Here is a 25039-nt window from a genome sequence, read left to right on the forward strand (position 1 = left end):
TGATTCCACATGAAACTTCCACGCTGTGTAGCCATTTTGGGAAACAAGTAAGGCTTAATAATAACGCAAAATTTTGGGGGTCGTAGCTTTTGTGGTCACAGGATCGATGTTCTGAGCTAAAATCTAAAAAAAACCCTAAAGCTATCCCCATCTAAATTAACGCTTACCCTTGCTAACGCTAACCCTATGGAAAAGACCTACTCTGCAACAAGTTCAGATAAAGTAGGTTTAGAATAGTTTCCAGAGGTGTTACGGGGGGACAACCTTTTCGCAAACGCATTATATTTGAAACAAAATTCCTAATCCATTTTCTGCTTCATAATAGTACTAAGACACATTTAATATAAAAAAAGAACATGGGTCTTAAACATTCATCATGAAAATAAAATAAGAGTGCAGTGTTAATCACTCGGTCAGGAAATAAAGGCAAATTGTTATTTTTTGTCACGTCCTATCTTGAAACTTAACTCTTAGAGTGGTTCAAGTGTGATAGGCGGAATGTAATAGTCAGTAAAACACAAAAGAGAACAATGGAATAAGATCGTAGTGAAGCGTAAATACGCTAAATAGTAGTTCACGGGTTAATGAAAACTCCATTATATATAATGTGAACACGGTTACTTTTAGAAAGTAGGGTCATCTAATATATAGGGAGTGGGAGTAGCCATGGAAAAGTACTTTTGATTGCTTTAGGGAGTAGGGTCGGTATATAGGGAGTGGGGGGAGCCATGTAAAGTACTTTTGAATGCTCTAAACAGACGGATGTTTTAATTCCAACAAATGCGTACAACCGTAAGGTAATACAGCAAACTCCTTTTCAATTTTTATCACAAACTGTGATTAAATTACATATTTGAGCCGTCTTCTAAAGAACAAAGAAGCACGGATATTCTCCCTACACTAAAGATAAGATACACGCCCACTGATCAAAGAGCATCGTACCACTATTTAACACTTTGTACAACGATTATATTTTCTATCATGTCTCTTATTTGAGTACGTAATCCTGTGAGCTCATCAAGTCTTGGATGGAATCAACTCGCTGATTGATGCGCGATCCGAGACGATTCTGCCGCTGGCGCATGAAATCGTTTAACTCCTTCTCACGATGACCCCTAAAATCACAGTAGAATATTTCCGTTAAATTATAAAATCACATTAAACAAACCCGTCGCACAGAGATGCACGTTATGCAAGCTGCATTTTATATGCGTTCCTATAACTCCAAAGCTGCATTTATCTGCGATTCCATAACTCCAAAAAGCATATTTGCGTTGCCATGTAGAACTTTCGGTGTTACATGAAAAGCCCGCTTACCAACCGCTTACCTGGAAACGAGGGCCGTGCTCACGACAGTGTTCCCGCCAGATGCCTGCTTCCCAATACTCCCCACCATCGACTCGCTAGAATACAACGCATTATCGCGATCAGACGGGGAGGGCAGAGAGGGAGACGAACAACTGACTTGAGACGCCGATGGCCGCTTGGATCGCAAGTCGGATAAAAATAGTGGGGAGGGGTAGGTAAATGTGTTATAACAAGAGAACATAAGATAAGAGAGGGACACTTTGGTATTACCCGCGCGCCATGTCGATTCCGAATCTGGCTATTTTTAGTACCTACCACCCCACCACTGCGCGTGAGGATTTGCTCCTTTTATTTTGTCCTACTCCCCCGCGGGTTGCATGTTGTTTTGCCAACTCGATAGGAATGAAAAGAGATCATGAAAAATAACTCGGAAGAAGAAAGCAAGATTAGCAAATATAGTCACAGAAAGCTAAATCCCTGAATAACTTGACTGTTTTGTTTGTCTGAGCGGCGAAGTCAAGAAGAAAGAAAATAGCGAAGAGCGAAAAAATGGCTGTGATACCGCGTTTGATTCAAATCCCCCAAATCACTCCAGCTTGTATAATATACTTAATAGTTATAGAAATGTCTAGAAACAACATCAAGAAGTACAGTAATAACTCCCTCTTTATTTTCTCACTATTAGAGAAGCTCGGATACTTCAGCTTGCTGGCTCTGATCATCACAAAAACGACAAAAATGCATTCCCTCGCTACAAGGATGGTTTTATGAAATGTATTTTTCTTGGATTCTTTCTCAATTAACCGGAATATTCACAAAAATCAATATCATATCTAACTTACAGATTTTGTTTGACCATTAGGAAAAAGAGAAACAACGAAGAGGCAGCGAGTAAAGCGGAAGCGGTGTTTGAAGCACGAGGTTTTCCGCTCTTGATTTTGAATGAAGTCTCTAAGTGTTTTTTTACACGTTTTTGAAATCTTGCAATTCTCAAAGTACTACATCCCCTTAATAAACCGCAACTGCCTGTATCTTTGATTTTAGAAAGAAATTGTCGATGTTATAAGTGCAAATTATCGGATTCAAGTCACAAAACAGCGGCAAATGACAAGATATAAATGCCAAAGCGTGGGGGTAGGGTAAGTAAAAATGCTCACGCGCAGTGGTGGGGTGGTGGTTACTAAAATAAGCCAGATTCGGAATCGACATGGAGCGCGGGTAATACCAAAGTGTCTTATGCTCTCTTGGTTAAATGAATAACCTGAGTTGTAATGCCAATGGCTGCTGGGATCGCAAGTCGGATAAAAATAGTGGGGATGGGTGGGGAACTGTGTTATAATGACTAACCTGAGTTGCGACGCCGATGGCTGCTGGGATCGCAAGTCGGAGAGCACGCTTTCAGCCGAGGCAAACTGGGCATTTACCATCTCTGGAGTTGGGACTGGTACTTCTTTATGTTCACTCTCTCCCTCGTCGCTGCAAATATGAAACAATTAATGTTACTTATAAAACATGTTCCCCTTACCATTCCCCCTTCACCCTCCACTAGCTTCCCCAGACGACTGTGCTTGTGCTTGCTTAGCCTGTACACCTGAGCGTACTCACACTTCATCGTCGCTCAGTTCATCCTCCTCAGGCAGGAAGTCCAGTAGTGGAGGCACATCAGTCGGCAGCAGATCTTCACTAAACGGGTCAGTCCTGGGAACAGAGAAAGATCTTGAGTTGATCTATTCATTTGATAACATAATAGAACATCAAATTTGAACACAATAGAACCTAAAATATTAACACAATAGAACATCAACTTTGAGGACACCACAAGGGGCCGCATGACCCTTGTTACAATACGATGGAAATGTAGAAAACAACTCAAACGGCGCAATGGCCATTTTTGCACCTTATTGCATATTGTTATACCTGCTCTCCTCCCTTAATTACAGTATGATGATCTATGTGCTCACCATCTTGGCAGCCAGACACTGGATAGCGTGGGGTTGTTGGCAAGAGAGACCAAGGACTGGCTTGGGAAGCGCTTCCACGTCATGACACCTGGTATAACGTCCTGGAAAAGAGAATTCGGCCATTGTGTAATAACTCCATGGAATTTTCTAATTGAAGGGGTTATTTTACGTTATCTGGAGTGATGGTTGCACATGAAGCACTTGGGTTGATAATTTTATAAGCATTGCATTCATGTTCTGACTTACCTGTCTCTCTAGGTAGTGCCGGCCAGGCTTGCCACTCCCTCGGCTGGGTTGCCTGTGCCTAGGCAGTGGGCAGAGGTGGTAGTCTTCGTCAGTCTCGCCATAGGGTAGAGGCTGCTGGAACACTTGGAGCCCAGGAGATGGGTTCTGCCCAACATGATAAAACCAAACATATGGAATATGGAAATTGATCTCGTATATTAAATATTTAATCTTCTTTCTTAGAGCATTATAGGGCACAATTACCCCCCCCCCCCCCCCCCCACACACACACACACACACTGGTAATTTCGTTACCCTCTCTGGGGGAGAGGTATATGAATTACAGAGAGGTATATGGATTACACATAATTTCTTTGTATTAATCACCCATTTGATGAGATCATCTGATGGTTTCAAGAGAAGGAAAAAGGTGCATACTCACAAATATATGCATGGGGTGGTAGGTAACAGGTCTGAACATGGCAGCTGGTACAACAAGAGGCGTGACCTCAGGTTCTGTCTGGGCCGTGTCTAATGGGAAGGTGCCGATGGTAGCAGGTCTTGGTGGTGGTGGACTAGATGCTACTTCCTCCACAACACCTTCTTCGTCGTCCATATCTGGGCCAGGGCTCGGACTACATGTAGTTTGGGCTGGTAGGGTGCCAGTAAGGTTGACGAGTTCGTCCTGGGAAAAAACTCATTTTAGACGCGTCTTTTGGATTGGGTCTGGGTCTTTTAGATTCAAGCCAACAACATAATGTAATAGGCCCTATCCTCCTTTAAAGGACAATAGTACATTAGCTTGGTCATTATTAAGAAAACTAAGGTTTTAATCATTTTTAGTGTGTCAATCCCAATGCATTTTTTCTGTTTGTATTTTAATTTCCTTTACTTTCACTTTTTATTATTTTTTTAACAGAATAGCAGTCAATAGAGAACTTGCCACAAAACCATAAAGCAAGCCAGGATTGGCTGATGGGGGAGGAATTTGATGATCCTCCCATAGAAACAACCTACTTTTACACGGCCAAGAGGGGACGGGACTGGAGAGGACACTCCCTCTTACCTGGGCACCAACTCGCAGTGGTCTATTCAGCTTAGGAGGAACATATCCAGTTGAGGCTCGAGCAACAGAGTGAGGCTTGTAGCCCAGTAGATGATACTGCTGAGGGACCTGAAATAAACATAGATAATAAGGATGTCACTGATTAATGGGTTGAGACAAAAAAGAGTCTCTTCCTTGCTTCCATTAGGGAGGTTGTATCCCGTATAAGGTGCAACATCATGATGTTATCAGGGCTGTTCCCAACAGATTAACCTTGTACTTCATAAATTGTGCTTTCTCTTTGGAATATAAAAAGCATGTTTTGCCATAAAAGAAATTTATTCAGCGGGTCTTGAAGACTTCCCTGAAGAGATAACCCTTTGTTATACATGGAATGTAGAGCTCACCTTTAGAGTGAGGTATGGAATGTGGGTCTTGACTTTCACAGCAGTTGGTTGGACAGAGAGTGTACCTAGAGCATCCACTTCCTAGAAGGGTGAAAGACAACGGACAATAAGAATTACTGACCTCTAACTGAGTGGCTGAAGCTGATATCCACAGTAATAGGATAATTTCCATTCCAGATTATTACATAAACTCAACTTTCTTAAGGGATAGTGAGATAGCTACTTATTGTATCATTGGTGGTGTCAGGTGATTGAACAACGAGAATGGGTTAATCGAAGTGGGTTGAATATTTCCTTGATAGCTCAGTAAACTCAACTGTCTTGAGGTAGTGGGAAAGTGGGATAGATTCTCACCAGGTCATCTTTAATGTCAGGTGACTTGTACAATGGGAATGAGAATGGGTGAATGGAAGTGGGCTGAATATTTCCTGGGATAGTGTCAAGCACCCTTTCCTCCACACTCTCAGCCATTTGACTTCCTGCAAGAGAGATTGAGGATTTACCAAAATAAGATATCATTTATATCCATCTGCTCAAGCTTGATCATCCATTTTTTTTAATATTAAGGATTAATAAGAGAGTGTACAGAAGTTCAAGGCATTGCTTAACACAAATGGAAAAGAGTTCATCTGTGTATCAATTGGCAAGTGTAACAAGTAAATCAAACATTTTTTATCCTTATTTCACTTTTTTGGAATAAATAATAGGGTCTTAAAGAATTTTAAGAGTGGGCAAAATTTTCACTAGTTTGTGAAACCAAAACTGGAATTGAAATGTGTTAGCTAGTCTAGAGGGGATATCTCAGTATAATCTTCCGGCTATCTCTTTCCAGTGTGCTACAGTAGCTACAGTACTTACTTGTTTGGTCCCTAGTGAATTTCCCTTTCCTCCATCCAGAAAGGAACCCCGACAAGCTGTGCAGATTCTTGTTCGCTCGTGATCTAATAATCACCTTGGGAGAATAACCATTAATAATGAAACATGCCCAGATTACAAGGCTTTATAAAACATGAGGCACTGCAGTACAGTGTGAAGGCACTGCAGTACAGTATGAAGGCACTGCAGTACAGTGTGAAGGCACTGCAGTACAGTATAAAGGCATTGCAGTACAGTATGAAGGCACTGCAGTACAGTATGAAGGCACTGCAGTACAGTATGAAGGCACTGCAGTACGGTATGAAGGCACTGCAGTACAGTATAAAGGCAGTGCAGTACAGTATGAAGGCACTGCAGTACAGTATGAAGACACTGCAGTACAGTGTGAAGGCACTGGAATACAGTATGAAGGCACTGCAGTACAGTATGAAGACACTGCAGTACAGTGTGAAGGCACTGCAGTACAGTGTGAAGGCACTGCAGTACAGTATGAAGGTACTGCAGTACAGTATGAAGGTACTGCAGTACAGTGTGAAGGCACTGCAGTACAGTATGAAGGCACTGCAGTACAGTATGAAGGTACTGTAGTACAGTATGAAGGCACTGCAGTACAGTATGAAGGCACTGCAGTACAGCAGGAAGGCACTGCAGTACAGTAGGTACTGCAGTACAGTATGAAGGCACTGCAGTACAGTAGGAAGGCACTGCAGTACAGTATGAAGGTAATGCAGTACAGTATGAAGGTACTGCAGTACAGTATAAAGGCATTGCAGTACAGTGTGAAGGCACTGCAGTACAGTATGAAGGCACTGCAGTACAGTATGAAGGCACTGCAGTACGGTATGAAGGCACTGCAGTACAGTATAAAGGCACTGCAGTACAGTATAAAGGCACTGCAGTACGGTATGAAGGCACTGCAGTACAGTATGAAGGCACTGCAGTACAGTATCAAGGCACTGCAGTACAGTATGAAGGCACTGCAATACAGTATAAAGGCACTGCAGTACAGTATGAAGGCACTGCAGTACGGTATAAAGGCACTGCAGTACAGTATGAAGGCACTGCAGTACAGTATGAAGGCACTGCAGTACAGTATGAAGGCACTGCAGTACAGTATGAAGGCACTGCAGTACAGTATAAAGGCACTGCAGTACAGTATGAAGGCACTGCAATACAGTATAAAGGCACTGCAGTACAGTATGAAGGCACTGCAGTACAGTATGAAGGCACTGCAGTACAGTATGAAGGCACTGCAGTACAGTATAAAGGCACTGCAGTACAGTATGAAGGCACTGGAATACAGTATGAAGGCACTGCAGTACAGTATGAAGGCACTGGAATACAGTATGAAGGCACTGCAGTACAGTATGAAGGCACTGCAGTACAGTATGAAGGCACTGCAGTACAGTATGAAGGCACTGCAGTACAGTATGAAGGCACTGCAGTACAGTATGAAGGCACTGCAGTACAGTATGAAGGCACTGCAGTACAGTATAAAGGCACTGCAGTACAGTATGAAGGCACTGCAATACAGTATAAAGGCACTGCAGTACAGTATGAAGGCACTGCAGTACAGTATGAAGGCACTGCAGTACAGTATGAAGGCACTGCAGTACAGTATAAAGGCACTGCAGTACAGTATGAAGGCACTGGAATACAGTATGAAGGCACTGCAGTACAGTATGAAGGCACTGCAGTACAGTATGAAGGCACTGCAGTACAGTATGAAGGCACTGCAGTACAGTATGAAGGCACTGCAGTACAGTATGAAGGCACTGCAGTACAGTATGAAGGCACTGCAGTACAGTATGAAGGCACTGCAGTACAGTATGAAGGCACTGCAGTACAGTATGAAGGCACTGCAGTACAGTATGAAGGCACTGCAGTACAGTATGAAGGCACTGCAATACAGTATAAAGGCACTGCAGTACAGTATGAAGGCACTGCAGTACAGTATGAAGGCACTGCAGTACAGTATGAAGGCACTGCAGTACAGTATAAAGGCACTGCAGTACAGTATGAAGGCACTGGAATACAGTATGAAGGCACTGCAGTACAGTATGAAGGCACTGCAGTACAGTATGAAGGCACTGCAGTACAGTATGAAGGCACTGCAGTACAGTATGAAGGCACTGCAGTACAGTATGAAGGCACTGCAGTACAGTATGAAGGCACTGCAGTACAGTATAAAGGCACTGCAGTACAGTATGAAGGCACTGCAGTACAGTATGAAGGCACTGCAGTACAGTATGAAGGCACTGCAGTACAGTATGAAGGCACTGCAGTACAGTATGAAGGCACTGCAGTACAGTAGGAAGGCACTGCAGTACAGTGTGAAGGCACTGCAGTACAGTGTGAAGGCACTGCAGTACAGTATGAAGGCACTGCAGTACAGTATGAAGGTACTGCAGTACAGTATGAAGGCACTGCAGACTGCAGTACAGTATGAAGGCACTGCAGTACAGTATGAAGGCACTGCAGTACAGTATAAAGGCACTGCAGTACAGTATGAAGGCACTGCAATACAGTATGAAGGCACTGCAGTAGAGTATGAAGGCACTGCAGTACGGTATAAAGGCACTAGAGTACAGTATGAAGGCACTGCAGTACGGTATGAAGGCACTGCAGTACAGTATGAATGTACTGCAGTACGGTATGAAGGCACTGCAGTACAGTATGAAGGTACTGCAGTACGGTATGAAGGCACTGCAGTACAGTATGAAGGTACTGCAGTACGGTATGAAGGCACTGCAGTACAGTATGAAGGTACTGCAGTACGGTATGAAGGCACTGCAGTACAGTATGAAGGCACTGCAGTACAGTATGAAGACACTGCAGTACAGTATGAAGGCACTGCAGTACAGTATGAAGGCACTGCAGTACAGTATGAAGGCACTGCAGTACAGTATAAAGGCATTGCAGTACAGTATGAAGGCACTGCAGTACAGTAGGAAGGCACTGCAGAACAGTATGAAGGCACTTCAGTACAGTATGAAGGCACTGCAGTACAGTATAAAGGCATTGCATTACAGTATGAAGGCACTGCAGTACAGTAGGAAGGCACTGCAGAACAGTATGAAAAGGTACTGTAGTACAGTATGAAGGTACTGCAAAAACCTCTGTCGACTCACTTTGCGACCAGCCTGGATAAATTTGTTCAGCACCATGTGGCGTTTGCTCCACTCATCGTTAACAAGAACATCAAATTTTGGCTGATGATCAGGGACCTCAAGGAATAAAGACAGTTAGGAAAAGCATTAGGTCGAAATATATACCATAGAATTTTAAATAAATCTAAAAGTTATATTGGGAGTTCTACCATATAATTTACTAGCTAGGAAAATAAAGCAATTTCGAATAACCCCCTCCCACTCCATGTCCATCAAAAGTCAAGAATATCTCCTCATAAAATATTCTATACATACATCACAAGCCTGTCTGTGAACTCTCCGCAGTTGGCAGCCAGTGGATGACCTGTTGAATTCCCTCCTAGGGACAGGATCTCCTCGATTCAGCTACAGGAGAGAGAAGAAATCAGTAATTAAAATACTTCATCAGGAAAGCTATTAGAAACTTATAAATGCCATACACACCTTGTATTCCTTCTCTGCTTTTGTCCTTTGTGCTAAGATTTGTCTTTTTGAAGGTTCTGCAAGAGTGTTTTCTCCAAGCCGAACACACCTGTGGGAAAAAATTGTGGAAAATGGACTTGTACATTATAGATATTAATGTAAATATTTCTTATCAATAAAAACTTGGGAGCTTGGATACTTATTTATTTAGAGGCTTACGTCACAATGTGGCGAGGGGGCTGCTAACAGGAACGAGTTCCCGGAGAGGAAATCCCGCCACACTACACGTGACAAGACATTAAATTATTTAACAGAACTAATTTGATAAAAAAATAAAGATCAATACACATAAATGTAACATAGCATTAAGACAAGCAGCACTCAATGTTTAGCGAGCTGCTATGAGGGCAGACAGTCTTCCATTTGTACAGCCTTTCAGGGTCAAATTCAGTAAGCAGTTTATCAATATCTTTCACAGGTACTGTATCTTGGGACATCAATCCTCTCTCCATCTGTACAGACTAGACCCTAGCTATATAATTATTGCTTAAGCAGAGTGAGTACTGAAACCTTTCCACTAGCAGGGGAGTGAGCCAGGATTTCTCAAGAGGTTAGTCGTTACCACAAAAATAAGGACGTTTTTCCTCTTTTTATTTGACCAGAGTTATTAAGGCACAGCAGGGAGATACACCTGCCTACCATCTGAGTTGGTTCTGCCTTTCTTCCTGTATATTCTGATAAACTTGGTACTCAAACATAGTTTCCTAAAAAAGAGAAAAATGTTAATTTGTTTGCAAACTTTTAAGTTTCATGTTTAAATGCTGCCATATTGTAAAGCAGGTACCTTCATTTGCTTGGTTGAACCTGTGAAATCTTTTCTAGACTGGACAGCTATAACAGAAATTATCACAGTTCATTTATCATAAATACTGTATTTACTTGAATAAGCACCCAAGCACTTATTGATTTTTTCACTCTCAGACAGGGTGCTTATTCAGGGGAGACGCTTATTTGAGTAAATACGGTAAGTCAAATCAACCTAGACCTGTAGGGAGGGGATGGGGGTTTCTAGAGCTTTACACTTGACTGTTGAAATAAAAGACAATTGACCTGAATTCTAAAGACAATGGTCTGCTAAGTGCAAATACAAATGGAAGAAAATTTGAAAGGCTTGGTGAAAATTAATGTATATGTCTACTGACTGCAAGTACTGCATGTGGGGAAGGCAATAAAACAGGTTCTAAGAATGCACCTACCTTGCCTGACATCTTTAGCTTTCAGTTTGCCCTGTTGCTGGCTAAGAACAGCAGCGATAGCTGCCGGATTGCTCAGACCAGTGGTTGGAAATCTATAACCATCACGAACAATCTCCTACAAGACAAAATTGACCCAGGGTCAAAAACTATTACAAATGGGATGATAATTTTTTTATTGATCGTTCAATTAAATAGATTGGTAGTCAATGATCAAATTATTGAAGTCTCCCTAGAATATTGAAAACATAATTGAGGACCCAAAAGATTTCATATTGTATATAAACATGCATTTTACCTGACAAAGGCAGTTGAATACATACACAGTATGTTTTTTTCATAGTCTTTTCTCTTAGTCTGACTCAAATTTAAGTGGTTTTGTCGCGATGAAAAAAAATATTGGAATATATTAATTAATATTTTAAAGCCTTTGAATAATATACTCCAGAAAAATACCAGGCAAAGTTTTGACCCAAAAGCATCACAAGGATGAGTAATTCAGACCCTAAAAATATTGTACTATCCTTCATGCAAACTACCCAGTATCACTCCAGGGATGCCACATAGTGCAAGGTATAATACAACTGTGCTTTTCCCTAAAAAAAGTGCTTGTTTAACATTTTTTTACCTGGGCCTTCCCATCTCCACTGGGCTTTGTTTTCAGTTTTTTCATTCTTGTTCTACCCAAAGGGTCAATCATAACAGGGTCAAGAATACCATTTCGAGGTTTGTCAGGAAAAATGTCAGGCTGTGACTTCTCCTTTAACCTAAAAAGACAGCAATAAAGAAGTAGAGTACATCACCTAAATCACAGATAAACCTGAAGCCCAAAGTAGTAAGTTCTCTAAATTCCTTTTCACACAACACTAGGTATGAATGATAAACTGTTGCTTAAAGCAGCAATAGCATCAGTTTACTCAGAAAGGCCAATGAAAGACAAACATCTTTTATAATCTGTGCATTTTAACAGGCCATCCACATCCTTGAAGAAACTTCCAATATTTTTCATGTTTCCTTTAAAATCAACAGAGATTGCTATGTAATTGACCGTAAGTAAATTAAGAATGACCAATAAAAGAATAAAAAAATAAAATACCCAAGAACTTTGAAACTGTGATAAAACCATGACAACTTGTCAAGCAGTGATCAGGGTGGTGAATCAGCAGTAGCTTTACGGCATTACTAAAAAGCGGAACCGGCGGAACAAGCATATTTTGAATGCAGGGGTGAAAGGGGGTATAGGGGTAAGGATGTTATACAAGGATTACAATTTATTTACGAAATAATCTATCCAATTTTTTTTTGCTTTTCTATTCCACTCATTCCGTTGTGACTTGCTGAAACAACATCACTAAGGGCAAATGTGCTGCGTTATTTCACGCACATTTGACACTGTCATATGCAATTTGTAAAAAAATTCCTTTAAAAGTTCCAGATAACAAAAAAACATCCTGTAAAACTAGCACTCGCAGTTTTAGTGTGCAAAAGGTGTTTTTTTTTGCCAAATGTGTCCTTTTTGTGTACCTGTACAGACAAAAATAACAAAGTATTTTAACACTTTGTTTATTTGTCATATCAAACTATAAACTGGTTCCGCCAGTTCCGCTGGTAACGCCGGTTTCAGTTTTTTTTAGTAATGCCGGTACCTTTTTGCAAGCCCTGGCTCAGATGTTCCAGTGAAGGTACACACCAGAGGCTCAGCGTTGAATTGGGATATCAATAGCTAAAAACATTAACGTTTCATTAGATATCTAACAAGACTATAATTGCCAAATGAGTGTTGGCACTGCAGGCAAAGATATCATGCTAAATGTGTTGTCTAAGATCTGTTGATTTTTCAAATCAGTGAGAAAAGACATAAAAGAATAGGGATCAAGGGGAGATGCAGGCCCCCTTGTGCCCACGCTTTGCTAAAGTATGCATATGACATGAATTATTTAAATGAATTATTGGTTGTATTATAACCATTACCTGGAGTTTCATTATAGCAGTTGAATAATCTATTGGGGTGAACGTAACTTGGATCTTTACCATTTCTCCACCTGGTATAACACCTGTTGAGAAAACTCTAAGATGTGAGAATGACACAATACATACAATAGGTTTTGAGAATAAATTTTAAACCTAAGATGTGTAGATGTAGCCGCTATATAACTTGGCTGCTAAAATCTGAAAGTAGGCTATTCTATCTTGACTACCCTAATAGCAAAGATTTTACCCTCTGTTCAGCATTACCAAGAAAAGAAGCCTTTGTTAGCCCTTGTTTTTCAAAGACCTTTGATGAATAAAGTGAGATCATTTAAAGCTGGTTTCAAACCATTCAAATCTGTATTTCTCCATTTAATGATCAGAATACTCAAAATTAAAACTAGAGGCTCATGGCCAGAGGTGTGAACAGGAAGATGCAAGCTTAGCTAGCAGGGTCCATCTTGGTAAACTTGGAGGAACTTCATAATGAGCTATTACCTGTCAAAGGACTGACACGGAATGCAGGGTTGGGCTGAAGGACAGTCAGCTGGAACTCAAAGTCAACAGGTGCCTCACATCTCAAGGGAATCATTTTAGTTTTGCTAGGAAAAGTAAGAAAGATAACCACTGTCTGAATACATGTTGTCTACAGAATTTATGTACTCGCTGTCAATCAAAAGGTTTTGAGTTGTAGCAGGCAAATTCTCAACTCAACAGACTAAACAGATTAGCTCAGAGCCTTTTTAAGAAGATTTGTTACTTTATCTCAACTGGCTATGTGCTCAATGTTGGTACCCAATTGTGTTACATGCATGCCGGACCGTGCCATGGCTCGTATCAGGGTGTAATTTGCACGGTTCAGCGCGCCTAAGCCTAATCCTATTACTTTACGTTGTGTCAATGCACGCAGAGTCTTTTTTGGACACGGTCAGACCTGGTTTTGCCATGCACGCTGGTAAGTAGATATGGCGAATTCGCAGAGCATGTCACTGACACACATGAGACATTACTGCACGCACATTGTTTATTCACGTTTAAAACAACTGGCTAATTTCTTGCCATAACACATTGCTATGGAGGAAGATATTGCTAATCATTTCCCTATGAGCGTCCCCTATAACCAAAAATAAAACGGTGTATGCTAAAAAAAAAAAAAATATTCAGCAATTTGTTAATGTGCTTCTATCTTTTTTAGATGGCTTTACAACATCTTTAGCGGGGCTTTCGCCAAATCACGATGTTGATGTTTTCTGCCCCACATAAAAAACGTCCTCTATGACTGCATCAATCTTAATGAGAAGGAATGAGATCCGTATGTGCAATACCACTCAAATAAATGTAAAAACCGAGCGCATTTCTTAATCTCTCAAAGCTATTTGTGTTCGTGTTCTAGCTGTTTCGCGTCGTATGTTCGTGTGACCATTTCTTCAAAAACAAATTAATGAATGAGGATACGCAACAAGAACTCGAAGTACTAGAGATAGAAATTTCTAAGCTAGCAACGTATATCCATGTAAGATGTTCCTTTTTGACGAGCTTTACTCTGCCATCATTTTAGTTATCATTTACAACTACGTCAGGAAGATTAGCTCGTTTCTCCTCTCTCTTAAGCTTGGCCTTTTCCCGAATTTTTCTATTGATTTTCTCGCGATTCTTGCTGTAATAGTCCTTCTGATATTTGGCCCTTGTCTGTCGCTTCTTTTCTCACCAAAGTCGAATTCTTTCCGCTCCGGTGACTGAACTATCCGTGTCCATAGCTAGAGCGATGCTGTGTTCTTGCGTGTGGGACCACGTTAATAAACTTACCAAAACTCGGCGAGTACACACACCATCTAGTGACACTCTAGTGTGCTAACGACTCGGCGTGTTATACATTCGATTTACAGGGTGCTGCGGCACGGCTTATAGCGTGTTATTGACACGACACCTTTTGCGTTATCAGATATCTTAACGCACGCTACATAGCGTGTTTAATAAGCAGACTAGTTAGTCACATAGAAGCAGCACGACAAAAGTTAGTGAGATACTGAATCCAGAACTACTCCAAGGGAAGCGTTCAAGGTTTCTAACAATCGCAATTTATTGAAACTGCAACTAATGTACACAACATCTATCACAAAATTATGATATTGTCTAACAAAGGCCGTCATAATAAATGTTTTCTTTTCATCAACAATTCACATGACGTTTTTATGTGAAAAGTAGTTACTGCAAAATTATCCACTTGAAGCTATTTTACAGGAAAAAAACTAAGCTGAGGGTAATCTCAAATGTATGTAAATTAAGAATGTGCAATTTTTATATCAATAGCGTGTCTCTAAGCATTTTTTCAACGATTTTTGTATAGCAGATTAGACAAGATGTAACGCTAATTAACACTTTTAGCCTTGAATTATCTACTTTTTCGATCGCTGTTTCCGTTTTTATTGCTAAAATATAAACTATAATTAAGGTTTAGGTTAATGTTCATATAAATAATTGAGTTTGAGTGGCTATTTTTGAATGGATGTCTAGCTTTTCGGAGATTTTAGTCGGCAATGCGCTGCGGCGCGTTTGAGTGTCAACATTGTACACATAGCCAACTAAGCCATCTCAAGTTGATAATCCCACTCTCCATTCAAGGATGTTTGTAGTATACAATCAAGTTTTGGCATCATTTTAAACACACAAGCATTTATGCAGCGAATACTTTTGATTGATGGCATGGCAGGTACAGATTTTCTGGGTTGGCAATGTGGTAATGCAAGTCATTGTATGGACAGCAGTTTGTATTATACCTTTCTCCAAGTGGCACAGGAGCAAAGTGCACCTCCTTTGGGAATGCCTCAGAACTCATAACAGGGTATGCGTGGATGGGCACCAGGAGATTTTCTTCACCCTTTGTATATTAAAAAGAAGAAGAATCATTCATTTGTATAAACATTTTTATTATGGTGAAAAAGGTCACCTTTGTCTCTTAGACAAATAATCATGATAGGCAACTCACTTTACAGCAGCCAGGATTTTTAACAGAAGAGGTCCCAAAAAGCCCTTTCAAGGCATTTTCTCCTGTTTTTTTTTTTTAGATAATGTCTTATACATTTACTCTATTTTTTGCTGCCAGAATGGGGGGCCGAGCCCCCTGGGCCACCCCCTGGCTATGCCCCTGCTTTATTCAAGACAGAAACAGAAAATTGTAAATATGTAAGACCCACCTACTATCCCAGAGGATGTCACAAAAAGGTATGCATAATATACAAAAAATACAAGCCAACCCAATAGCTCCTAGAACTATTTTTGACAAAAATCAGAACAGAAACAGGATGCCACGTCAACCAAGGCAAATACTACACAGTAGCTGTGGCTATAGACTATTGTTCAAGCTAAGAATGATGCTATCATTAATAAAGAATGATGCTATCATTAATAAAGAATGATGCTATCATTAATAAAGAATGATGCTATCATTAATAAAGAATGATGCTATCATTAATAAAGAATGATGCTATCATTAATAAAGAATGATGCTATCATTAATAAAGAATGATGCTATCATTAATAAAGAATGATGCTATCATTAATAAAGAATGATGCTATCATTAATAAAGAATGATGCTATCATTAATAAAGGATGATGCTATCATTAATAAAGGATGATGCTATCATTAATAAAGAATGATGCTATCATTAATAAAGAATGATGCTATCATTAATAAAGAATGATGCTATCATTAATAAAGGACTTGTTTGACATGCAGAACCTATACCAAAAATGATTGATTTGAAGTAAAGAATAATAGGATACAACTGTAGAAAGTAATACATACCCTTGAATGAATACGAATGCAGTCATAGTAATACCTCCACTCATCAGGGGTGAACTCTATAATCACTTCTATAAACAAACCAGGCACAAATCGCTCCTAGATTACAAAAAGAAAGAAAATAGGATTTTTTATAATCAAAGTTGGCTAATCATTAAAAGTTAAAAGAAATCAGATAAAACACCATCTATTACCACTTACCTTTTTATTGTATTTTATATAAAAATGTTTTGTGGAAGGTGGGATTATATGCATTCTTTGAGTCTCTGAAGAAATGTTTGCGATTCTCTGAAAGTATATGTGAAATAAAATGTATAAGTTGTTGATTTAAAATCATAAGATGGAAATTCTACTGTGAAATGTTACATTAATAATGAGCATTTGTGTTGTTACGAAGGGTATTCTCAAGTGGCACTTGGTTTGAGCCATCAAGAACTTTTTTAGATTTTATATTATGATAAGTAATTACTCATCTAAAAACAACAACAAAATAGAGGCACCTCAGCCTATGGGCCAGATCATAACTCCTATTTTAAGCCTAACATTTGCGAGACAACATTTATTAGAATACAAAAAAAAGATACTTTTTGCTTTAACTTATTTTGAAATTATTTTAAGAAGGATGTAGGATGTAAGCTTATAAGCTTAAGTAATAACATACCAAGGTTTGTTTGTGTTTTTTCCCAACCTCGAATCCAGCGAAGTGGACGACTTCCGGCTTCGTTTGAAGGACGTCATTATGAGATACTTTTGAGTAGATTTCTAAAAAGGAACGTACGATTTTTAAACGAGGTGAGATACATCCAGTGAACCAAAAATACTTAACCCACCACTGAAACATCATCAATTTGTTAGCGGAAAATACATCGATTGGTTAGCAAAACTAAATCAAATTTAGTATACGCTACATTAAAATTTACTTACTTGTCTCAAGCAAATGATTTGGTACAGGTCCACCGTTAGGTTTGGCAACAAAACTGTCGAAATTCTCAAAATGTTGGCTGCCTTGCACGACCGCCATTTTGGTTGGACTTGGTCGTCCACCATCAAATGTTTCTATGGAAACTTCTAATCGATATTTTTTATCGATCCATTTTGACGGCAATGAACCATGACGTCATTATCATTTCAGTCCCTCACAGCTAGTCTGGTACAGAAAAAAATGGCGGACATCCGTAAACGGCTAGAGAAAAGAAACGAGGAACGTCTAGAAAACGTGGAAAAAAGGAGAGCCGAAAAAGAAGCACAGAGCCAAGAAAATGAGAGCAGTGACTTTTTTAAAGAGGCTTTCAACAAAGAGAAGGCGGCTTTAGAATTAATGCTAAATCAATGTGAAGACCTTGCTGGTGATAAAACAGCTTTAGTTGCTAGCTTTGACGAGATGTCTGCTAAATGTCAACAAATGCAAAGGATTTTGGCTGACTCAACTATGTTTCTTGTATCTTATGACGTGAAATCAGCACAAGAAGTTATCAACTCACTGCAGCAAAGAGTGAATGAGAGTCGCGAGAAGTATCTCCCAAAGAAAAAGTTTGCTTTCAAAGTGAGGAAAAAACAGGCCGAGGAAACGAGCCCATCCCCTGAAAAAAAGGTGAAGCATTTGCATAGCTATTAAAATTATCCGTCGAGCACAGATGGACGTTAAGTCAAAGCATGAGGCCTTATCAGGCCCGTACCCAGGATTTTTCTTGGGGGGGGGGGGGTGCGAAATCCGAAAAAGTGGACCAAATTTTTCTGGGGGGGGGGGGGGTTCTGATAAAAATCTGACCACCCACGAAAGAACAAAACTTGTTTCCTTTTTTTTTTGCTTTTGAAGTATCTTTAAAAGACGTTTATTGTCGGATTTGGTTACACAAAAGTCTGACTTTTGGATTGGTGACAAACCAGGCCTTTCAATAGAAGGCGGCTACCGGCGGTGAACCGCCGCCTACTTCGGCGTTGACCGCCGCCTACTTCAAAACACAGTAAAAAAAGGTTGGGCAATCTGCCCTAAAACTTGCTCTAGAAACGTTGTCAAATGAAAATGAAATACTCACTAGTATGTTGTTGTATCATTTTCTTATTTAGCAGGGTCTTTTTAGCAATACTTTTCTTCGTTCAATTGCATTCTCGTCCAAATAACTCAAGTCGCGTGTTGTTTTGTTTACGACCGCCATCTTGGATTCGCATCGATATGGATTATGGGTAGTGTGAGCCTAATTGTGTACAGCGGTATTTCTCTTCAAACATGGCGACGTCCAACAAGAGATCAAAGAGAGATGCGACCGCGAGTTCGGGCATGAATATTCATGCTTTCAGAAGCTATTTTGTAAATGAAAATAGATCGGGTAATATATCATTTCTTTATTGAGGTTTTGAAATTATTACAAATGCGTTGTGTTGTTTGAACCAGTTAGTTTGAACTTTTGAACTACTAAATTGTGAACATCTATCATTGATCACTTATCCTGTGAACGAGCTTTCTCCTGTGAGGTCTGTTTCATTTTGTAGCAAGTCGGCGTGTCTGAGAGACGACTGCTTACGAAAAGATCAAAGACTCACAGGAGAAAGCTCGGCTCGCAGGGTATCGATCACGAACAAAAACTACAAGTTTTTTTGTGTCTTGTGCCTATTATTTTCGGTTTCTTGTGTGCTCGCAAGAGAGACCTCTGCCGAGGTTGACTGTCTTGGACAGTCTGGTGACGGCCTGATGGGTTTCTAGATTCGTCAGATTCACGTTTTTTTTTTTTTCATCATCTACAATACAAACTCTCCTGGGAAACGAAAGCAGTATCTTAGTAGAATTCGCCTTGTTCGAGGTTTTCTTGAAACATTCCATAAGAACTGTCTAGATATTCATTTGAGTGAAAGCTATTTAGTGCCCGTTTGATCGGAAACTCGGCGGGGAGGGGGGCTCGCATATATGATATCCATATTGCCCATGTTGATATCCAGTTAGTCGATGTCCTAAATCATGGGCGTCAAAATGAAACTACGCGCGCTATTAGGTTAGAACAAAAAGTCACCACTGTCCGCGGGACAGTCCCGCGTTCATCGCGCGCGTTGCACAAGCATATCAGCCGACTGTTCTTGTGACGGCCAAGCAAAAAAGAAAATATGGTGTACGTTGATAAGGGTATGTTCTTTTTTCTCGAATCTGTTATATATTTTTTCGATTTTGTTTCCCCTTGGTTTAACAATTCTGGTAGGAGTACAGTCCCTCGTTTCCCCCGGGTTTTGGCACTTACGCACATAGGTGCGGAAATCAATTTTCACGCTATTTCTCGCATCTGCCAGAAAAATGATTATTTGTCAACAGAGCTATTTTGGGGGGTCAAAAAACACAACAGACAGAAGAGTAATTACCATGAGACACAAAAAATAAAAGTAGAAGCAGAAAAAAATTGTTTTGCAAGAAGGGAAAGTTATAATTGGCAGATTTAACAAATTTCCAGGGGTTGAGCGTGGTATGTACTCTTATTTCCCACGCTACACGTCATCTTCGAGGTCAAAATGTTGTGGACTCACGAGACGAAGTCGAGTGAGTCCACAACAAATTTTGGCCTCGAAGATGACGTGTAGAGTGGGAAATAAGAGTACATACCACGCTCAACCCCTGGAAATTTGTTTTTTACCACAACAACAACTTCACTCATTTCACAATTTCACTCATTTTCGAGGAAGCACGTGCGACTTTCCGTTGCAAGTACCGCACGCGTGCGCGCGCGTGGTATGGACTCTTATTTACCACGGCGAATTGACCAATCAGAGCGCGAGATTACTAACAGTTGTGGTAAAAAAGGCGATTTTTGTTTGGGAACCAAATTATAAGAACGGTCCCATATCAATCAGATTTTTAACTGAATTACATAAAGACAGTATGTGGCAGAAAAACAGTATGTCAGAAAACGTTTTTCAAACATAGCTTTTTATTTCAAATAACATAACTTACGTGGTATTTTCCAGCCAAACCAAACGAAGAGACTACATTACCATCGCCGAACTCTGTTTCAAGCATTACTCAAGAGGTTCAAGATGGCACGGCATCAGGTGCCAATCTCATAGTGCATGGTGGCGAGACAAATGAGGCAAATGAAACACCTAGCAACCCGACCCCGCAAAACAGAGCAAAGGGCGAAGTTAAAAAGGCATGGACGGCAGAGGATGAGTCGAATTTCTTAATCTCTTCATTTGTTGATGACCCTCAGGTTATTCATAGCTTCCACACGTGTAGAAGCCGGAGGTGCATCTCTCTGCGCCCCACTGAAACGCGCCGCCTGGCTACGGGGGCTGCTGATCGCTTTCAGCATCAGTGGATAATGGATGAGAAGTTGTCATTGTCCACCGCCACTGATGTCAACTGGCTTATATATGTTGAAGGCCAGGGAATGTTCTGCTTGCTTTGTCGAAAGCATGGGACATCAAACCCCCAAAACAAAAGCAAAAAATACAGCCTCGATCCTGCTGTGCGATTTAAGCGAGCGGCTCTAGAGGATCATGCACAATCACAACAGCACAAAGCAGCAGTCGAGGCGGAGCTACTCAGCAGAGTATCAAGCTTTGAAGTAGCAATCAAAGAAATCCAAAGCAGTAAGGACGAGGTGTACTATAAGACATTTCTGGCCATGTACTGGCTAGCAAAAGAAGAGATGCCTAATAAGAAGTTCACTAGTCTGCTGTCAGTGCTTGAGCAACTAGGTCTCGACAACATCAAGTACTTTCAACACCGCTCTGCAGGATCAGTCCGAGAAATGTTCCTCCTTATTGGCAGCGTATTGAAAGAGCAGCTCACGACTAACTTGTCTCTCGCAAACTGCTTTGGAATTCTCTCTGACAAGGTATGCGATGTTTCCAACATAGAGCAGCTGGTAACATTTGTAAAATATGTTGACCCCAATAGTGGCAAAGCTCACACGACATTTCTGGCCGCCAGCGACCTGTTAGAGAGTTCTACAACAGGATCACCAGACGCCAAGTCCATCACAGAGGCCATTATTTCCCAAGTCACAGATGCTGGTCTGAAAATGGAAAATGTGTCAAGTTTCTCAAGCGATGGGGCATCCGTGATGACAGGCCGAAGATCCGGAGTAGCAACAAGGTTGAAAGCGGATAACAAGGCCATGCTTAACATCCATTGCATCTGTCACCGTTTGGCCCTTGCGTGCGGAGACGCCAACGACACAGTAGATTACATCAAACAAGTGGAGCGTATCCTTATTCAACTGTGGTCTTTCTTCGATAACTCAGCGAAGAAAACGGCGGCGTACGCGAAATCCGTACTTGAAGTCAAGAAGATAAATGTCAGCGCGAAAGGCAAGAAACAAATTGGAAAGCGGTTCAAAAAAGCCTGCAGGACAAGATGGCTTTCAACGGAGAAGGCTATCGAAGGGGTCTTTGAAGATTACGAAGCATTACTTCAGACCCTTAGATTCTTCAAAGAGAGCAACGATGCAACAGCAACTGGCCTTTTGAAGCAAACTTCGAAGTTGAAATTTATAGGAACTGTGTATTTATTGCATGAGGTCCTTCCTATCCTCGGGCATCTGAGTAAGGCCTTCCAAGAGGGTGAAGTGTGTTTTGCTTCAATCGCACCAGCCATCGACTACACCATGGATCAGCTAGATGATGTCGCTAAGAACCAAACACACTTAGCCAGAATGACGGAAGATCTGATCGAGGGAGGGAGACTTTCAAGGTGCGACCTGCCAGATTTCACACCGGAGAAGAAGAGCATGCTGCAAAGCCTAACAAGGCAATATGTCCAGGCACTGAAAGACAACATCGTGAACAGGTTTTCTGGCAACCTAGAAGTCCTGACAGCCTTCAAAATCTTTGACCCATGCGCCGTCCCAGAGAAGACAGATCCTGGCTTTAAGGAGTACGGGAAGAAAGAAGCAATAGTATTGGCCGACTTCTTTTACAATGGAAGCAACGACCAGGCTGAAAAGAAGGACGAGTTACTGGCGGAGTGGACCAAGATCAAATACAACATCTTGAGTTTAAAGAGCGAAGTCCCCCAAGACGTCAGACGTCCTTCAAAGAAGCTGACCAACCGGAAGACCCCGACAGAATGGCTGCTTGAGCACATGATGGCCATGAAAGCCACCTACCAACACATGTGTCCATGCCTCCTACAAATAGTAGAGATATGCCTTTCTCTGCCCGTTAGCAATGCTTGGCCAGAGCGAGGTGCCTCTGCTATCAAGCGTCTCAAGACTCGCCTCCGATCGTCAATGAAAAACGACATGCTCCAGGCCCTCATGCACGTAACCATCAATGGCCCTAGTACAAGTGAGTGCAAGCCTATCATAGAAGAGGTGACAAGGCAGTGGTTGGCCAAGCCCAGGCGCAAATTGGCAAATCCTCCATCAAAGGATCATCAACTGCACAAACCCACAACAACAGATGCAGGCACTCAAGTCGACCCAATCCCCATGGACATCACAGACATCGAGCATGTGTGGGAGACTGCCAGGGCGCTAGAGGCGGATGTGGTTGCACTGGAGGAAGAAATGGAGGCAACCGCAGCGCTTTTGAAGCTCCCTCCTGATGATCTGTTTGGCGATTACTCAGACAGTGACTTTGAATACAGCGACTCTGAATGTGTCTGATGCTTTTGACAACAGCTCAGTGATCATTATTAATTTACAGTCAGGTGTTGTGCCATGAGTTGTTGTTCAAAACACAGCTGGATCTTGACGTTGTTATTTCAGATAGTACAATAGTGACAAAATTTCACTCAGTGAGCTTTTGTGCCGAGGTTGTAAAAAGCACAGCTGTATCTTGCGTATTCCGGTAAAATTTGGATACATTATTATTTCATTAGTCAGGTGTTGTGCCGTGAGTTGTTGTATAAAACACAGCTGGATCTTGGCGTTGTTATTTCAGATACAATTTCATTTCAGATAGTACAATAGTGACAAATTTTTGACATCAATCTTGATATTAGCAATAATGATACCTTGTGTCCCGGGGTTGTAAAAGACATCAGTTGAGTCAGAAAATACTAAAGCTATGGAACACGTCTCAGTTGTACTTTTTGCCCTCAAAAATGCTGAAAAAAGGGCTGTGTGGATCACATATAACAGCCAAATTTTCAGCCCTCAGAATGCTGGAAAACGCATCCCTTATATACTAAATTGCAAAATTCAAAGGGGGGGGCATGCCCCCGGACCCCCCTAGGTTACTCGGGCCTTACGGCCCTCGCTACTCACTAACAGCCGCCTACTCTAAACACACAGCCTCCTACTCAAATAATTATTGAAAGGCCTGCAAACCAAAGTGAAAATGGACTTTCGGGTACAGGCCTGCTCATGCGCTATTTTTCATCAAATACCATTTTAGATCTATAAATACGCTGTCAGGTCATTTGCCTTTTTTTTTTGCTTCAATTAAAATACAGCATTGATACATGGCAATGATAAAAATCCAAATTTTGTAGTACAAGGTTCATGTTCATGCCCGTAGCCAGGGTTTTGACTGGGGGGTGGGGGGGGGGGGGGGGGGGGACATCACCTACTAGGTCAGGCATGTGGTGCTCCCTTGTTGTTCACTGGTGAAAAGGCACACTTTACAGGAGAGTGAGTGCCCAGTACATAGCCTTTTACCAGCTAATACAACAACAGCATATGCTATTGCAAGCCTTTTTCTTTTCAATTGAAAAGTTTCTATGTGTTATAATTCCTTTTTATTATTTGACTGGTTTCTGGTTACTTCTTCAGAATGTTGATATTATAGACGGAAGTGTCAAGCCGTCCCTGGGTGGGGACCAGAGTCAACCTGTAAGGACTTCTAAGGGATTTCAAGGCAACAAACATCAGACCTTAATAATGTCAGAGCAGGAAACACTGGATCAAGACATTGGGTTATCAGATCTAGAGAATTGCACTATTAAACTAATGGGCCCTCCTTTAGCTGTGCGAATGGATAAACTAAGGAACTGTATTATCATTAGTGGACCAGTGTCTACTGCAATCTTCATTGATGACTGTCAGGACTGTACATTTATTGTTGCCTGCCAACAGCTGCGGGTACACCATACCCATCGTTCTCTGTTTTACCTGCATGTTACAAGTCGTGCAATAATTGAAGACTCTTCTGGGGTTGGGTTTGCACCTTATGATCTGCAGTATGAATTGAAAGAGGCACACTTTAAGGCAGCAGGGCTGGATTTATATGAAAATAATTGGTCAATTGTGAATGACTTTAATTGGCTCCGAAAAGACGAGCATTCACCCAATTGGTACATAATTGCTGAGAATGAGAGAAAATCAGCATCGTCCTTTTAGTACTATAAGCCAACAGCACATTCTTCTAAACAGATAAAAGAGATTTCTATTAGCTCAAATCTTCTTGCTCCCTATTGTTTTTGTATTGTATATGTTTTTAGCATTATGAACCATTGAGTTACAGCTAGAGAACTAGGATCTAAGGAAATATAATGAACTGTGTTGTAGAAAATGAGAAATCTTTTAGGAGCATGAGTTGATGATCACTAAAATGCTCACTAAAGAAAGATAACCATATTATAAGAAAAAATAAAGCATCTACATACCCTAGCCATGCCATGTTTCTTTCTCCTCTCATCTATAGCGGCCATTCTCTTTTTATATTTTGTTCTGCAGATCTGCTTAACTTATACT

At 40.9% G+C, this 25039-nt stretch overlaps 3 protein-coding genes across 3 annotated transcripts; 2 read left to right on the forward strand and 1 right to left on the reverse strand.

Moving 5' to 3' along the window:
- Positions 1–746: 746 nt before the first annotated feature.
- Positions 747–18752, reverse strand: LOC5521313 (cilia- and flagella-associated protein 221). The gene is made up of 27 exons (XM_048724083.1): positions 18455–18752; positions 17343–17565; positions 17080–17180; positions 16620–16706; positions 16422–16517; positions 15393–15493; positions 13114–13217; positions 12619–12701; positions 12294–12370; positions 11276–11414; positions 10651–10765; positions 10239–10285; positions 10094–10158; positions 9416–9503; positions 9248–9337; positions 8954–9049; positions 5805–5898; positions 5301–5425; positions 4947–5027; positions 4561–4668; positions 3937–4179; positions 3516–3659; positions 3270–3370; positions 2914–3006; positions 2656–2784; positions 1329–1403; positions 747–1115 (listed from the first exon to the last, which is right to left on the reverse strand). The coding sequence occupies exons 2-27, from the start codon at positions 17437–17439 to the stop codon at positions 989–991; spliced, it is 2706 nt and encodes a 901-aa protein (XP_048580040.1). The 5' UTR covers positions 17440–17565; positions 18455–18752; the 3' UTR covers positions 747–988.
- LOC125561056 (tubulin-specific chaperone C-like) lies at positions 17529–24955 on the forward strand. Its single transcript, XM_048724085.1, has 2 exons — positions 17529–18009; positions 24119–24955. Exons 1-2 carry the CDS (start codon positions 17530–17532, stop codon positions 24683–24685), a joined length of 1047 nt encoding a protein of 348 aa, XP_048580042.1. The 5' UTR covers position 17529; the 3' UTR covers positions 24686–24955.
- On the forward strand, positions 20003–23421 carry LOC125561055 (zinc finger protein 862-like). The gene has a single exon (XM_048724084.1). It carries the CDS (start codon positions 20717–20719, stop codon positions 23006–23008), a length of 2292 nt encoding a protein of 763 aa, XP_048580041.1. The 5' UTR covers positions 20003–20716; the 3' UTR covers positions 23009–23421.
- Positions 24956–25039: the final 84 nt, after the last annotated feature.

This window comes from Nematostella vectensis, chromosome 2, assembly GCF_932526225.1.
Source record: "Nematostella vectensis chromosome 2, jaNemVect1.1, whole genome shotgun sequence".
NCBI classification, from domain to species: domain Eukaryota; kingdom Metazoa; phylum Cnidaria; class Anthozoa; order Actiniaria; family Edwardsiidae; genus Nematostella; species Nematostella vectensis.

Excerpts from the sequence above, each read along its gene's own strand:
- LOC5521313 (XM_048724083.1), bottom strand. The coding sequence starts at position 17,439 with ATGGCGGTCGTGCAAGGCAGCCAACATTTTGAGAATTTCGACAGTTTT. Across the intron at positions 16,707-17,079 it reads AAAAACACAAACAAACCTTG|AGAATCGCAAACATTTCTTC; the intron begins GTATGTTATTAC and ends ATATACTTTCAG. Across the intron at positions 3,007-3,269 it reads AGTGTCTGGCTGCCAAGATG|GACTGACCCGTTTAGTGAAG; the intron begins GTGAGCACATAG and ends CTCTGTTCCCAG.
- LOC125561056 (XM_048724085.1), top strand. The coding sequence starts at position 17,530 with ATGACGTCATTATCATTTCAGTCCCTCACAGCTAGTCTGGTACAGAAA. Across the intron at positions 18,010-24,118 it reads GCCCATCCCCTGAAAAAAAG|AATGTTGATATTATAGACGG; the intron begins GTGAAGCATTTG and ends TTACTTCTTCAG.
- LOC125561055 (XM_048724084.1), top strand. The coding sequence starts at position 20,717 with ATGGATGAGAAGTTGTCATTGTCCACCGCCACTGATGTCAACTGGCTT.